This window comes from Vipera ursinii (assembly GCF_947247035.1).
Source record: "Vipera ursinii genome assembly, chromosome: 14".
Taxonomy (NCBI): domain Eukaryota; kingdom Metazoa; phylum Chordata; class Lepidosauria; order Squamata; family Viperidae; genus Vipera; species Vipera ursinii.
The window spans coordinates 4299298-4315915 of NC_139527.1; the positions used below are offsets into that span (position 1 = coordinate 4299298).

The 16618-nt window shown below is 45.0% G+C and overlaps 1 protein-coding gene across 1 annotated transcript in view; it reads left to right on the plus strand.

The window, feature by feature from the left end:
• Positions 1-3474: 3474 nt before the first annotated feature.
• FBXW8 (F-box and WD repeat domain containing 8) overlaps positions 3475-16618 on the plus strand; it is a 52648-nt gene continuing 39504 nt past the window's right edge. Inside the window, exons 1-2 of the mRNA XM_083373620.1 lie at positions 3475-3839; positions 9816-9920. Of these exons, the coding sequence (XP_083229746.1) occupies positions 3510-3839; positions 9816-9920 (435 nt within the window). The 5' untranslated portion in view covers positions 3475-3509. The remainder of the gene's footprint in view (positions 3840-9815; positions 9921-16618) is intronic.

Here is a 16618-nt window from a genome sequence, read left to right on the forward strand (position 1 = left end):
CTTTGTATGCAGGAAAAAAAAGGGGACGAAAGTGCTTTCCACGTGGAAAAGAGGAGTAAGATGTTTTCCATGTGGGGGGAAAAAACACCACAATGCTTTTTGCACAAAGAGGAGTGGAAAGGTGCTTTCTGCATGGAAAGGTATGAAGAAATTGCTTTCCATGTGGAAAGGGGCCCGATTCAGCTTCCAGGGAAAACAAGGAAAAAAAACCCTATCTAAGAGTGAGTGAGTCACTTCGGGTTAGAGTAGAATATGCTGAACTCAGATTCTGAATATCTTGTCGGCTTGGGTTAAAGCACTGTCCATAAAGGAGAATATTTGTAGCTCGAGGTTGAAATGAGGGATCCTCTGGTGCTCTCTGGGATTGGTGGTTTTCTTGCAGACGTTTCGTCACCAAACTAGGTAACGCCATCAGTGCTAGAAGGGAGTGGGGTTTGCGGAGAGGAGGAGGAAGACGACTCTGGCGTCCTTGGTGCGGAGATGGAGTAGGAGTAGGAGTAGGACGATGGCAACTGTAGAGTCGTTGGTGCCCTCTCAACTTGATTGTTTTCTTGCAGACGTTTCATTACCAAACTAGGTAACGCCATCAGTGCTAGAAGGGAGTGGGGTTTGCGGAGAGGAGGAGGAAGACGACTCTGGGGTCCTTGGTGCAGAGATGGAGGAGGAGGAGGAGGAGGAGGATGACCGTAGAGTCCTTGATGCCCTCTCAACTTGATTGTTTCCTTGCAGACGTTTCATTACCAAACTAGGTAACATCATCAGTGCTAGAAAGGAGAGGGGTTCGCCTTCTGTTTATATACAAACAGTTCCTCAAAGAATCACCAACTCACAGAGTCAAACGGTGAACAACGCGTGCCTGGCTGAGGAATTCTGGGAGTTGAAGTCCACAAGTCATAAAAGGGCCAAGTTTGAAGACCCCTGCTTTAAAGCATTGTCCTATGGTCCTTCCAGGTACATAATAAATGTACGAAGCAGCCACCCTCTGTGCACATTTGAAGCAGGTTTTTGCAAAGGGATGAGAAAACATGTTCTTTAGATGATGGGGGTGATTCAAGGGTATCTCCTAGTCCTTGCACACTTACACACTCCAACTTGTGGAAAAGCACAGCTTAGCATTTCATGCAAGGTGTGAAGCCACCCTACATTTTAAAATGTTTGACATGGGAGTGTTAACTTTTAACTGCTGAGGAATTACAAGCCCCCCCCCAATAGGCAATTCACCGGCAGGATGAGCTGAGTGCTTGACAAATTGCTGATTTTTTTTAAAAAAAAAGTTCGCAGTTTTGAATACGTACAAGCAAAGAGAGACAGCAAATCGAGAGAAAAGAAGAGTGAGGCATATTAATTAAATGTTAAAATATATGGAAAGGCTAGACAGCTTTGTATTTTGAGATTGGACCTGAATGGATTGTTTTTTTAAGACTCGCCTACCTGCTTTAACTCCTTTTGACAATAATAAATAAAGCAAACATTCCAAAATAAAGGAAGGCTCCAGGCAATCAGACTCATCTCTGAAACACCTTTGGAACATTATAATAAAAACGGTAGTCAGGACTCAAGAAGCTCGACTGTCGAATCAATTTCACAAGCCAATTTGCGTAGACGGTCTGATTTTCTGCTCGCTTTCACAAACACAAAGGAACACTCCTCTCTGCTCCAACAGCTTTGGATAAGGCAAGTGGACATTACTGCATGCTGGCTGGGGGATTCTGGGAGTTATTTATTTATTTATTTATTTTATTACATTTATATACCGCCCTTTCCCTGAGGACTCAGGGCGGTTTACAGGGAGTTAAAAGACCAGCAATACAAAAGTTAAAAACCAATTTAAAAAAGATTAAACTAACCCTGTGCAATTAAAAAACCCCAATTAAAATAAATTACTCCTCAGCCTGGGCCCGAGAGCTCAAAGAGCCAGGTCTTCAGGCCCCGGCGGAATGACCGGAGGTCGGGGGCAGTCCTCAGCTCCACTGGCAGCTGGTTCCAGAGGGCAGGCGCCCCCACTGAGAAGGCTCTATCCCACACACCTTAAAGTTGCCAAGTTTGAAAAATACTGGCCTAACCCCACGCCAAGACCTCTGGGTATTGTGAAGTTCAACCTTAGCAAGCACAATCAAGGGTGCAACCATGTGGCCCATGGGTTTATTTATTTATTTATTTATTTATTTAATTGGATTTGTATACCGCCCTTTCCCGAAGGACTCAGGGTGGTTTACAGGGAATTAAAACAAGAAATACAAAAATTAAAAAAACAATTAAAAAGATTATAACAGTCCCTGAAAGAGTAAAAACCCCAATTAAAATTAAAATTAAAATTAAAATTCTCAGCCTGGGCCAGAGAGCTCGAAGAGCCAGGTCTTCAGGTCCCGGCGGAATGAACGGAGGTCGGGGGCAGTCCTCAGCTCCACGGGCAGCTGGTTCCAGAGGGCAGGCGCACCCACTAAGAAGGGTTGGACTACAGATTCCATAACTCCTAGCCGTGGTGGAGACAAGAAAGAACTAGTGTCCAACACATAGTGGCAAGAACGCAGTCACCGGAGGCTGCTTTGTCTTACACAGTTCCATCTTTAATTTTCTGCTGCTGGGTTCCTCGGCATCACAGTCCCCAGAGATGAATTGCCAATCGCCAAGTGGCCAGTAGATGGCAGCCACGGGCTATGGCAAACTCAATCTCTGTGGTCACCTGGTGGTCCCCACCAGTTTTGCAGAATTTTCATCTGTAAGGACCGAAAAGAGGAAAATAACAGAAGAGGCAGAAGGGACCTCAGAGGTCTTCTAGTCCAAGCCCCCTGCCGGAGCAGGAGACCCTTACAAAATTACAGAATAAGAGAGTTGGAAGGGACTTTGGAGGTCATCTAATCCAATCCCCCTGCTCAAACAGGAGACCCTTACAGAATTACAGAATAACAGGGTTGGAAGGCACCTCAGAGGCCTTCTAGTCCACCCCCACCCCCGAGCAGGAGACCCTTACAAAATTACAGAATAACAGGGTCGGAAAGGACCTCAGACGTCTTCTAGTCCAACCCTCTGCCAGAGCAGGAGACCCTTACAGAATAACAGGGTTGGAAGGGAGCTTGGAGGTCATCTAGTCCACCCCCCCACCCCCGCCCAAGCAGGACAAAAGGCTGTTCTTGAAAACCTCCCGTGACTTCTGGAGGCGACCCGTTCTAACGCCAAGCCTCCCACCCCGAGTCGCCCACGGAGGACTCTGGATTGGACCCGCAGGTCGCGGTGTGGGAGGGGGAAAAAAAAACTCCGAACAGGCGAAACGCTGCACGCGAACTGCCTCGCCCCGACACGTGACGCGCGGGGAACGGGCACTCGGCAAACTCCGGGATTATTTATGTTGTTGTTGTTGTTATTTTTTGGGGGGGGGGTTTAACGGAAACACCCCCTTGCCGGGCGGAACGTTCGCGCGCCGGCCGCGGTTTCCCTGCCGGCCGCCTTTGCGAGCCGGACCGCCGCGGCCGGAAGCGGTCCGTCCGCCGACGCGCCGCCTTTCCGCCATCATGGTGGAGAATGCGTCGTCGTCGTCGGCGCTCGACTCGTTCCGCCGCCGTTGGCAGGCCGAGCTGGCCCGGGAGAGTCCGAGGCGGCGGCGGAGGAAGAGCGGCGGAGGCCGGAAGAGGCCGCGAGAAGCGGAGGGCGAAGAGCCGCAGGCGGTGCGAGGCTGGGGCGGCTACGGGGGTCTCCTTGGGGGGCTGCTGGAGGAAGAGCCGCCGCTGCAGCGCCTCCTCCGCATCTCTCCCGTGCCGGGCCCTCAGCCTCAGCCCCAGCCCGCTGCCCAGAGCCCCGGAGGAGGAAAGGAGGACCTGCTGGGGCAGCTCATCCAAGACTTGGTACGGGGAATCTCGGCTCCTTCCTGGCTTCAGCAGCCTCCCCCGACCCCCCCCCCCCCACCGCCGGCTTTCGGGGCCTGGAGCCCCCCCCCGCCCCTCTTTCCACAACTCGGCGCCTTCCGGGGAGGGGGACAGAGCCCATCGTCCCCTGCCTCTCCTCCCGCTTTTTTATGATGGCTGTTGGATTCAACAGCACTGAAAACCGAGGAGGGCCCCACGACAAAGCAAAATGTAGACACAAACACCCCCCCACCCCCGTGTAAAAGAAATAGCCGGATGGATGCATATAAATATATAAATGGATGCATATATAAATTAAATTAATAAATAAATAATAAATAAATAAATGCTGGGAGGAGGAGGAGGAGAATCAGCCGCATTTGGGGGGGGGGGAGAACCAAAGCAAACCTGCTCTTTAAAAGCTGGAAGATTAAACTTGGGATAAGGGGTGCTCTTCCGAAAGGCAGGAGGATCTGACCTACTGTACTATATATAGGATAGGACAGGATACAAAAGAATGGAATGGAAAATGGAATGGAATGGAATGGAATAGAACAGAATGATTGTAGAAGAGTAGAATAGAATAATAGAATAGAATAGAATCTTTAGAGAATAGAATAGAATCTTTATAGAGAATAGAATAGAATAGAATAAGAAATGGAATGGAAAGGAATAGAATAGAATAGAATAGGAAATATGGAATAGAATAAAGAGAGATTGGATTGGAATAGAATAGAATAGAATAATTGGAATGGAATGGAATAGAATAGAAGATGGAATGGAAAATAGAATAGAGTAGACAATATGGAATAGAACAGAATAATAACTTCCGAGGTAGGTAAAATGAGGACCCAGATTGTTGGGGGTAATTAAGCTGACTTTGTAATAATGCTGCTTGGGGTGTGTGTGAAAGCCCTAATAAGCAGGCATATACATAGAATGAAGGCTACTGCTAAGCTTGTAAGCCGCCCTGAGTCTTCGGAGAAGGGCGGGATATAAATGGAATTAAAATAAAATAAATAAAAATAAATGTACACTAATCAGCATAGATTACAATGAAATTTCATTGCATTCGGCTCTCAAAATGGCAACCATCTCCAATAGTACACTGCATGAAAGTGACAAAAGATTGTGCTTGTGCTTTTATTGCCCTTGACTACTGTACGTGATAGCCTACATTTTTAGAGAGGGGGTTAAGATTGTATTCACTCCACCACCAGCCCAAAATTAGTCAAACCCCACCCCCAAAAAAAATCCCTTCAGAAGATTAATTGGACCAAGGGAATAAGGACTGGCCCAAAGCCACTGAATCAATCGGGATACTTGGAATCTATGGCCCTGCATGCCTTGGAGTTGTTGGGAAATGAGTGTGGTGTGAAATCTATTCCCCATTGGCAGTGTGTGGCCTTTTCTGCCTCTATTCCTGATCCCCCAATAGCCAGCAAGTGAAGAGGCTGTCTTCCAGGGGTGTTGGAATTGGGGTGGGGTGGGGTGGGATGGGGGGAAGAAAGCCATTTGTTCAATGTAGCTGAGGATGGATGTGAGTATAGACAATAGGAGACCAGATGAAGTCAATGGCCTTGGCATGTGACTCAAAGATGCTTTTATCTGGGTTGCATGGTTTCTTGTGTACGTGCATTGGAAGCATGATTTTTGTGTGATTTGAACCCAGGTCTCCCCGGTCCTAATTCAGCCACATATTACTTGCACCACACCGGCTGATTGTGGAACTCAGTCATCGTACTTAGTAAAACCATGGTTAGCGGCTTGCCACGTGTGACATTTTACGTTTGCGGTTACATGCACACTGTTGTACAGCTAGCATTCGACTCACGGCCACAATTCAGCCCCATATTTCCGTTGCTAAGCAAGACAGTTGTTAAGTGAGTTTTATCCCATTCTGTGGCCTTTGTTTTTGCCACAGCTGTTAAGTGAATCCCTGCACTTGTTAAGTCAGTAACACGGTTGTGAAGTGTATCTGGCTTCCCAGATTCATAACAATTCATTTAGTGACTGTTCAAAGTTACAATGGCACTGAAAAAAAATAATTTATGTCATGGTCACGTGATGAAAATTCAGACACTTGGCAACTGACTCATATTTAAATAACTGACTCATATTTAAATAAATAAATAAGTAAATAAAATATTTATAATGATTGCAGTGTTCCAGGGTCACGTGATCCCCTTTGGCGACCTTACGACAAGCAAAACCAAATGGGGAAGCCAGATGCACTTAACAACCGTGTTACTAACTTAACAACTGCAGGGATTCATTTAACAATTGTGGCAAAAAAGGTGGTAAAATGGGGCAAAATTCACTTAACAAATATCTCACATTTGCAGAAATTTTGGGATCAATTATGGCCATAAATCAAGGACTTACCTGTATGTACCTTAACTGTCTCTGATATATAGAGCTCTAGATGGCCTTGGGCTAGGCTGAAACAGGAAATAAGATTTGTCCCGTGTCTGGGACTAAGCAAGTGTATTCTGAATGCTTAACAGATAGATAGATAGATAGATAGATAGATAGATAGATAGATAGATAGATAGATAGATAGATAGATCTATATCTATATCTATATCTATCTATCTATCTATCTATCTATCTATCTATCTATCTATCTATCTTAATGCCATGTATGCAGAATTTAAACGGTGTGTGCTTCATCCTCTCCATTCTAGTGAGCTGCACGTTTCTTTCTTTCGCTCCTTCTAAAAAGCCGGATTAAATTTCTGATGGCAGTGAATTAATCCATTTAGTAAACTAGAGTTCCATTAGTGCACTGATGTGTAAATGTTTGTCTCTAAGGAGCAGGTGCCAATGTTTATCTTTTGGATTTTGTCCATCACATTAAAAAAAGAAAGAAAGAAAATGGAACTATTTTAACTAGATAGACCCCTCCCTCCCTCCCTCCCTTTTTTTGCCTTATTTTTTGTGTTTTGTGCTAATTGACATTCAGATCTTGCAATAGGCATACAGTAAAAGTAATGACACCACTCAGAAATTCTCTCGAGTTCAAGTTATTTCATTTATGGGCTTATTTGTAGCGGCAGCCACATGTAGGGACGGAGTGCGGTTTTTCTTCTCGGCTGCTTGAATCCCTTTTTCCCACCACAAGCTTTACGGATAACAAGGGACAAGATGCTCACACGACAATAAACTGCAAAGTGGCTTGTTTGCCTTTGGATGAATGTGTTGGATGAGCATTGCTTGTAATATGGAAAACACAGATTAGATTTCACATGCTTACAACCCACACAGTTGACCGAGGCGTAATTAGCCATCTTCGGCCACCCTAGAGGCACGTTATATTACTTATTTATTGGGTGGTGATTTATTCATTCACTTTTCTTGCCACCAGCCTCCAGCCGAGCGGGCAACTTATAACGCAGGCAGGCCTTGACTTACAAGCATTCAAAGTTACAACCGTGCCGAAAAAAGAGTAACATGTGACCGTTTTTCACACACACCATTGCAGCATCCCATGGCCACCTGGTCAGAATTCGGCATGTGTTTATGACGGTTGCCGTGTCCTGGGGTCATGTAATCCCTTTTTGTGACCTGATAAGGGAAGTCAATGGGGGAAGCCAGATTCAATTCACAGCCGGGTTACTAATTGAACAGCTGCGGTCATTCACTTAAAAACTGCTAAGAAAGGTCCTAAAATGGGGGCAAAACCAGTAGTGGGATTTAGCCGGTTTCGCACCGCTTCGGCAGAACTGGTAGCTATTTTTTTTTTTTTGTCGCCCAGGCCCAGAATGGACTTCCGGAAGCGGCATCCACACAGAGAACCGGTTGTTCCCCTATTTGAATCCCACCACTGCGCAAAACTCGCTGAACTGCCTTGCTTAGGAAAAGAAATTTGGGGCTCAGATTGTAGCCGTAAGTCGAGGACTTTGGTCTCAGTCTTATTCCAGTCTTAAAAATCCAGAAGAAAAAGGCTTGCTTAGAAACATTCTTGATGGGCCAAATCCTTGCTAACTTTGAAGCCCTGATTCCAGAAGCTGTTAAAAGTTTTCCGTGTGGTCTCAGAGAGGACGTTTGAGGTTAAATCTTCCCCCTCTGAGGTGAATCACTTTTTGAAAAGTCCGACAGCCCTCGGGAGCCTAAATGCACTTTATTGATTCTCCCCCCTTTAATAAATATTTCAGCAACTTGTGGATGTTGGAAAAAAAAATGGATTGAGATGTTCATGCAGCACATACAATTAAATTGTTCTGCTAGATTTTACCCAGTTTTAAAGCCACTGAAATGTCCTGTTTTTCTGGGAAACTCATTTCACGTGCCTCAATTTCTGTTACCTACGAGTAGCCGAACAGAAAAGTTACGTTTGTTTAATTTTGTCGTTCCCCTTTACCCCCTTTGCAGACCAAGCCTTTTGCAAAACCTGGCACAAGTGGGCCTCAGCCTGGGATCACAGTTCAGCCCAAAGTTCCTGCTGCTAAGCAAGACACTTGTTAAGTACCTTGTGTCCCATTTTATGACCTTTCCCGCTGCAGTTGTTAACGGAATCACTGCAGTTGTTAAATTAGTAGCACGGTTATTCAGCGGATCTGCTTTGCCCATTGACTTGGCTTGTCAAGAGGTCGCAAAAAGGGATCACGTGATCCTGGGGATGGCTGCAACAGTCATCAGTGTGAAAATCGTAAGCCACTTTTTTATCAGTGCAGTCGCCACTGAGCAGACAGTTGCGTCTTGTTAAAATACAACAAACTCTCTAAAGTTATAATCACGCCGGGTTAGATGTCAATGATGAAACAAGCTGGTATAATTTGAGATGGCGTTACAGCCGAATATGTCAGAGCAATGAGAATTGGGAGTGTAAGTAAATAGAACGGGCTGGCTCATGAAAAAGGGTCATCTTGAGGTGGAGGGTCTTTTTAACAGAATAACGAAGGTGAAAGGGACCTTGGAGATCTTCTAGTCCAACCCCCTGCTCAGGCAGGAAACCCTAACCCTAAAACCTCAGTATTCAGGTTAAATTTAAAATTTAAGGTTTAAGGTGCTGGTACTTACCTTTAAAGCCCTACATGGCTTAGGCCCGGGATATTTGCAGGACCGTCTGCTACCGGGGACGACTTCCCATCGCCCAGTGCGCTCACACAGAGAGGGCCTCCTCAGGATGCCGTCGGCTAGACAATGTCGGCTGGCGACCCCCAGGGGGAGGGCCTTCTCTGTGGGAGCACCAGCCCTTTGGAACCAACTCCCCCATGAGCTTCAGATGGCCCCGGACCACCGGTCCTTTCGCCGCAACCTCAAAACTTTTTTCTTCCATCAGGCTGACCTGGATTGATGATGGGTTTTTAAATATGTTTTAATTTTTAACTGTGTAGTTAATTTATTTTGGGGCTGTTATTTAATTCTTTTTTAATTTTTGTATTGTTGTTTTTTTATTGTTGTTAGCCCTTGTTAGTCCTTCGGGAGATAGGGCGGCATATAAGTCCCATAAATAAATAAATAAATAAATAAATAAATAAATAAATAAATAAATAAATAAAAATTGCTGTGTTGGCACTTTGCGATAAATAAGTGGGTTTTGGGTTCCAGGATGGGCACTCGGTCTCTAAAAGGTTCACCATCACTGCCCTAGACCATTTTGGACAAGTGGTTGTCCAATCTCTTCTTGAAAAGCTCCAGGTTGAAGCACCCACAACTTCTGAAGGCAAGTCGTTCCACTGGTTGATTGTTTTCACCGTCAGGAAGTTTCTCTTTATTTCTAGGTTGCTTCTCTCCTTGACGAGTTTCCATCCGTTGCTTCCATCCATTGCCTTCCGATGCTTTGGAGAGTAGCTTGACCCCATCTTCTTTGTTGTAACCCTCAGATAGTGTAACACTAGAATCATGTCACACACACACACACACCCGTCCCCACTAGATAACCCCAACTTAGCCCTCATCGTTCCCATTGTCAGGAGAGAGTCATTTTGCAACCCATGAAATAAAACCTCTCTTTCCTTTGCCTCTTTTCAGAATGAAATCAACGAAGTTCCCTTTTTCGACGTGCAGTTGCCTTACGAATTGGCATTAAAAATATTTCAGTCCCTCGGAAGGCTGGAGTTGGGAAGGTGCGCTCAGGTAAGGATCTGCTTCTGATGACAGAAATCAGCAAGACATAATGGGAAGGAGAAAGCCACACAAGCGAGCGATGATACTTCGACACCTTTGGGACAGAGAAAGGGACAAACCACTCCAAACGGCCTTCAGTTAGAATTTGGAGCTGTAGCTGCGTTTGACTTTTTTTTTTTTAAGCCTTAGAGAATTTTTCTTTTTTTTTTTTTAACCCACCTCTCTTTCCCAAGATAAACCGAAATTAGGCGAAAAAGTTCTCTCACACGTGTGCAGGAATTCTGCACTTTTACCTTGACTGGCTTAGCATTGGTAGTGCACGTTAGGGAATGAAATAATTGGAAACGGTCACCGTTCCATTGCACGCTCGGTGCCAGCTTTCTAGGCTGAAGTATTCCTGCTAGGAGGACGTTCAACTTTAAACACACCCAGTGAAGGGAAATTGGATCTTCTGTCAAAGGCTTTTTATCGCTAAGGAGGTTTTCCTAACGTTCAAGCCAGAAATGCTTTTCCTGTCACTGTTATTCTGGTGTCTGGGACGGTGAGCGATTCCTGCCCGCCTCACCCGAGTTTGTCTTCAACTATAGGCGTCCTGGCTGCTTTTTTTCTGCTAGGGGTTGCCGATATTAGGGGGCGGTGCTCATCTCCATTCAAGGCCATTAAGCCAGCACTGTCCAAAGAGGTTTACACGGTCATGTGGCCAGCGTGATGTCGCGCAGCGCTGTTACCTTCCCATTGAAGTGGTACCTGTTTATCTACTCGCTTTTGCAGGAGCTGGAGCAAGTAACGGGAGCTCACCCCATCGCATCGCGCTCGGATCTCAAACCTCGGCTGCCAGCTTTCCAGTGGATAAGCCCAACATCTTGGGTGGCACGGTGCTCAGCGGTTAAGATGTTGGGCTGGTTGGCTGGAAAACCAGCAGCCCACGTTTGAGGCCCTGTCTTAAAAGTATAAACACGCCAAATCCTCTGGATCTCTTCCATCGTGGCTTATGTTCCAGTTCCTTGGTCATCCTCAGGTTTACCAATCTGTTCCAAACGGGTCTGTATTCATTGTAAAACATGGCCCTGTAAAAGAACTTAGTGGTGAGCTTGGAGAAGGTCTGAAAGAACCACAAAAGAGGGACTTGGAAGTGTGATGATCCACAGTAGTGTTTCTCAACTCTGGCAGTTTCAAGCTCCATGGACTCAAATCTCAGAATTCCCCAATCAGCATGCTGGGAGTTGACGTCTTAAAAGTTGCTAAACTTGAGAAACAGCAATCCAGAGATTGAAAATTGAGGTGGGGGAATTCAGAACAACTCTGCCTTGATTTTATGTGGTGGAAGATGGATCAGGGAGACACTCGGACACGCTCTTGAGGTGATGTCGGCCCTTCAAGGTAGGCTAGGTCAAAGAACAGGCGTAGGAGGGATTCCAGTTGTGCTGTCTTGTTTTGTGTAGGTGCCATGATAGAATCTTGAAAGCCCGTCCAAGTTCTTCTCTGATTCCTCTTACACTAAAGAATAGCAAGGGAACTTGTTTATTTTGAGTTTCTTTCTCATCCTTGCTTCAATCCCTACACTAAGCAGGGGGTTGGACTAGAAGACCTTCAAGGTCCCTTCCAACTCTGTTGCTCTATTCTATTCCATTCCATTCCACTCTTTCTGTTATTCTATTCTATTCTATTCTATTCTATTTCTATTCTATTCTATTCTATTCTATTCTATTCTATTCTATTCTATTCTATTCTATTCTATTCTATTCTATTCTAATTCTATTCTCCTCTAATTCTATTCTCCTCTAATTCTATTCTATTCTATTCTATTCTATTCTATTCTATTCTATTCTATTCTATTCTATTCTATTCTATTCTATTCTATTCTATTCTTCTATTCTATTCTATTTCTATTTCTGTTTCTATTTCTATTTCTATTCTTTCTGTTATTCTATTCTATTCTACCACGGGATCGCTTCTCCAAGCCCTCCTTAACTCTTCTTTTATGTTTTCCCCAAGATCATCTTTAAATTCCTTGATAAATATCCTGAACTTGAGGCAATACTTTAGGTGGCGACTGATCAATACTGAATAAATTGGGCATTTTGGTGCCTTTGACTGGGAAATTAACCTTCTCCTGATGCAGTCCACAGCGGCGTTTGCCTTTTTCGTAGTCACATCCTGCAGTCGATTCACAATTAAATCCATTACAGTGTTTGTTGTTTGTTTGTTGACATAGCTGTGAAACCCACCAAGGGATGTTATTGTATATATTTCAACATTTTAAGGTAACGCTGCTGACTTGGATACCAATGTTTACACACACATTGACAAGAAGCGTAACAATTCTAAATGTGTAACAATCCTCAATGTGTCTTTTTCTGACTGCAACAATCCTCAATGTGTCTTTTTCTGAGGAAAATAATTTTATTTATTTTATTTTTTATTTTAATTCCATTTATATTCCATTTATATTACTGCTAAGTTTGTAAGCTGCCCTGAGTCTTCGGAGAAGGGCGGGATATAAATGGAATTAAAATAAAATAAAAAATAAAATAAAATAAATAAAAATATATCCCGCCCTTCTCCGAAGACTCAGGGCGGCTTACAAGCTTAGCAATAGCCTTCATTCTATCTATATGCCTGCTTATTAGGGCTTTCATACACACACCCCAAGCGGCATTATTACAAAGTCAGCTTAATTGCCCCCAACAATCTGGGTCCTCATTTTACCTACCTCGGAAGGATGGAAGGCTGAGTCAAATAATAATAATATTGTTGATACAAAGATCCCAGAAGATTTGCCTGGGTCACTCCAAATATAAATTCTAAAATGAGGGTAAAAAGCGTGTGACGAAATAAGGAGGGAAAACGTGATTAAAAAGGTTCCTTCCCCCCCCCCCCCCATAGCTTTGGGTTTCTGTTTCCGTAGATTGAGAATTTTTTCCTTACAGCACCGGTCATCTTTTACAGGATAGCCATGTCTCTTATCAACCTTAGTTTCCCCAAACTTTTTTCCCCCTTATTATTCAGGTGTTTCTTTTATAAATGGCTTTATCGTATACAACAAGGACAATGTCTGCAGAAGCAGTCCCTGGATAGTTTGGGCGTGAGGGGAGGGCTAAGCAAAGTTCGAGAGTTTTGCCAGGCGTTTGAAGTGAGATGAGGTAAGCCCAGGCTTTTAGCCCAAAGTGATCCAAGCAAAAAGCAAAGCCGTAAAGACGAAGGCCGTTTTTTATTTTTCTTCATTTTTCTCTTGGTGCTTTTGATTTTTGAACGACGGCAAGAGTTCTTCAGCTAAATGGAACGCCCTGCTGTCTTTTCATTGCCTTTGTCATGGATTTTTACTTTTAGTTTATTTTTTTTTAAAAAGAGGTCGGTGGCAGAATTCATAAAACTCTGCTAGTTAATGGGACTGGTTAGCTTAGCAGAGGAGTCCCCGGAGAGACAGTTTCCAAGCTTGGATGGCTGCCAAAGTGGTAACTGACTGGTAGCAAAGAGAGAGAGAGAGAGAAAGGAGAGAGAGAGAGAGAGAGAGAGAGAGAGAGAGAGAGAGAGAGAGAGAGAGAGAGGAGAGAGAAAGAGACAGAGAGAAAGAGATAGAGAGAGAAACAGGAGAAAGGAGACAGAGAGAGAAAGAAAGAGAGAGAAACAGGGAGAGAGAGAGAAACAGGAGAAAGAGAAATGGGAGAGAAAGAAAAAGAGAAAGAGAAACAGAAAGAAAGAAACGAGAAAGAAAGAGAGAAATGGGAGAGAAAGAAAAAGAGAAAGAAGAGAGAAACAAAGAGAGAGAGAAAGAAACAGGAGAAAGAGAAGAAGGGAGAGAAAGAAGAGAGAGAGAGAAACAGAAATAGGAGAGAGAGAAACAAAGGAGAGAGAGAGAGAGAAAGAAACAGGAGAAAGAGAAAAAATGGAGAGAAAGAGAGAGAGAGAGAGAAAGAGAAAGAAAGAAACAGGAGAAAGAAAAAGAAGGGAGAGAAAGAAGAGAGAGAAACAGAAAGAGGAGAGAGAAACGAGAGAGAGAGAAAGAAACAGGAGAAAGAAAGAGAAAGAAATGGAGAGAAAGAAAGAGAGAGAGAAAGAAACAGGAGAAAGAAAGAGAGAGAGAGAAACAGGGGAGAGAAAGAAAGAGAGAGAGAAGAGAGAGAGAGAAAAAAAACTCCCTCCTTCAAAATCGGCAGAATTGAACTGTGATTGTCACACAAAAGAGAAATGACAAACTCTGCCTTCCCTGCCAGCGTCGATCCCCTTTTAAGCTACATCTTTGTTGTCACGAAGGGCAAAAAAACCACAACCCCAAACTCCTTCTATTGTGTTAGAAGTTACAAGCTCACCTATTCGAAGAACGTGTCTTTCTTGAACGCAATTCAAAATCTCCATGTTGAATCAGAGACCGGAGGGTTTCTCAAGATGAGACGAGAGATCTCTTTTGTGGTTCCTTCATTGGGACTTTCTGAAGTTGCGTCTCCTAGCCGTAGGTAGGATAAGATCGATAACAAGGCTTGGATTAAAAATAGCAATCTGGAGCCCGCGAACGATTTTGCGGCTCCAGATTGGAATTCATCAAAGAGACGCCTCTTTGGGAAGATTTTGTAAGAGTATAATAATTCACGAAGCCAGGTCTGAATGTGTTCTGTACCAGCCTGCTACCGGCCCTGCAGAAAAAGCAGGGACAACCCCTTTTACAAGAAGGCAAGAGGCTGGAATTACACCTGCCAAATTTATTGATACAAAAACAAATAGAACAAGACACAAACCAAGAAACAGGAGCTTTTCAAGCGGTTGCCTTCAGCAAACCAGCCCTCCCACGCATTCCCCCTTTTATACAGTTCAGGGCGTGGCTTCTCTCTGCCTCCTTCCGAGGAGCCCCATTGCCTTCCTCTGTTTACTCCTGATTGACTGCCTCCTGCGTCGGGCGTCCTTGAACAGGGCCAGCTGTGGGTCATCTTCATCCACGCTGTCAGGCTCACACAGCTGGGTCTGCGTAGTGACCAGGTGGGAGGGGCCTGGCTGAGGGCTCTGTGGAGCCTCAATATTATTCTCAGCAAGCTCTTCAACACCCCCCTCCTCCTCTGAGTCGTCCGACCCAACTGCCGAACCCACAGGCTGACCCTGAATCACAACAGAATGTGCCTTCCTCGGTCCTGTCCTGCCAGCGGGCTGTCGTATTTCTGTGTGGTTTATATTAAGTAAAATTCCCCTTTGGTGTCAGAGCCAGAGAACCCAAATTCCGTGCCAATTAACGAGCGAGAATTATGTTACAGGCAAAGTCCTCTCCTTAACGGCCTCATTTGGAATCAGAATTTCCCTCGCTAAGGAGAGCAGTTGTTCAATGAGTCGTCCTTGATGTTACGACCTTTTCTGCCACGGCGGTTAGGCCGTTGTTAAGTGAAACAGGTGATCACGAAGCAAATCCAGCTTCCCCCATTGATTTTGCTTGTCGGAAGCAAATGGCGGTCACGTAACCTCCAGATGCTGCAACGGGCGTAAATACATGGGGGTTGCCAAGGGCCTGAATGGTGACTTGGGGGACGCCGTTTTGGTTGTCAGTGTGTGGAGCAGTCGTGAGCACTTTTTCCCCAGTGTTGTCGGAACTTTGAACAGCCGCTAAAGAAATGGTCCTAAATCAGGGACCATTTCCACCTGATTGCTCTCCTGTAGCGGTCATCTGGATTCTTGTCTCTGCAGCCTTGGCTCCGTTCAGGGGTACCCTTTTGGGCAGCTGATGCAGAAGCTTGGAGAAACGACAACTTTTTCCCCCCCATTTGATCCCCATTCTCCCAACCGCCCTCCCTCCCCCCCCCACTTGTTCTGAGCATCTTAAAATAGAATAGAGCTGGGAGGGACCTTGGAGGTCTTCTAGTCCAGCTCCCTGATCAAGCAGGAGAACCTAGACCATCTCAGACAGGTGAATGTCTACTCTCTTGTTAAAAATCTCCAGCGAGGGAGCGCCCACGATTTCTGGAGGCAAAGCTGTTCCACTGGTTGATTGTCCTCGCTGTCGGGAAGTTTCTCCTTAATTCCAAGTTGCTTCTCTCCTTGATGAGTTTCCAACCGTTGTTTCTCATCCTTCCCTCTGGTGCTTTGGTGAACAACTTTGTGGCAGCCCCTCAGATACTGGAATAACTGCTATCATGTCTCCCCTATTTCTTCTTTTCTTTAGACTGGCCAAACCCAAGTCCCGCAGCCGTTCTTCGTATGTTTTAGCCTCCAGGCCTTTGATCGTCTTAGTTGCTCTTCTCTGAAACTTTTTTTCCAAACTCTCAACATCTGTTTTGTGGTATGGTGACCAAAACTGGCTGCAGTATTCCAGGTGTGGCCTTACTAAAGCTTGGTTAAGCCTTCCTTGGTCTTTCCATCACAAAACTGCTAAGAGACGAAAACACTAATAATAGCCGGGGGGGGGGCTTTTTCAGGTCTTTTGGCCCTGAGCTGCTCACCTGTTGTCGCCTCCAGCCACGCTCCCAGGTTTGGGTTGGCGCCAAAGGCGTGCGGGCGCGGGTGTTAAATGGAGCCGCTCACGGTAGTGTATAAAGTGCTTAAGACACTTTCCATTAGGGCTGTCTTTTTTGCAGCTGCTACTCATCGGCTCGGCTGTGCCGCGATAATGGCCCATTTCAACTTGGAGGCGTCCTTAGAAATTTCAGCCTGATAAGCCCGCAGGGCTAGAAGTAACCTGATTAAAATCACAGCGGGGAATAAACTATCCTTGTTTTACTCGTCCCTTCCGT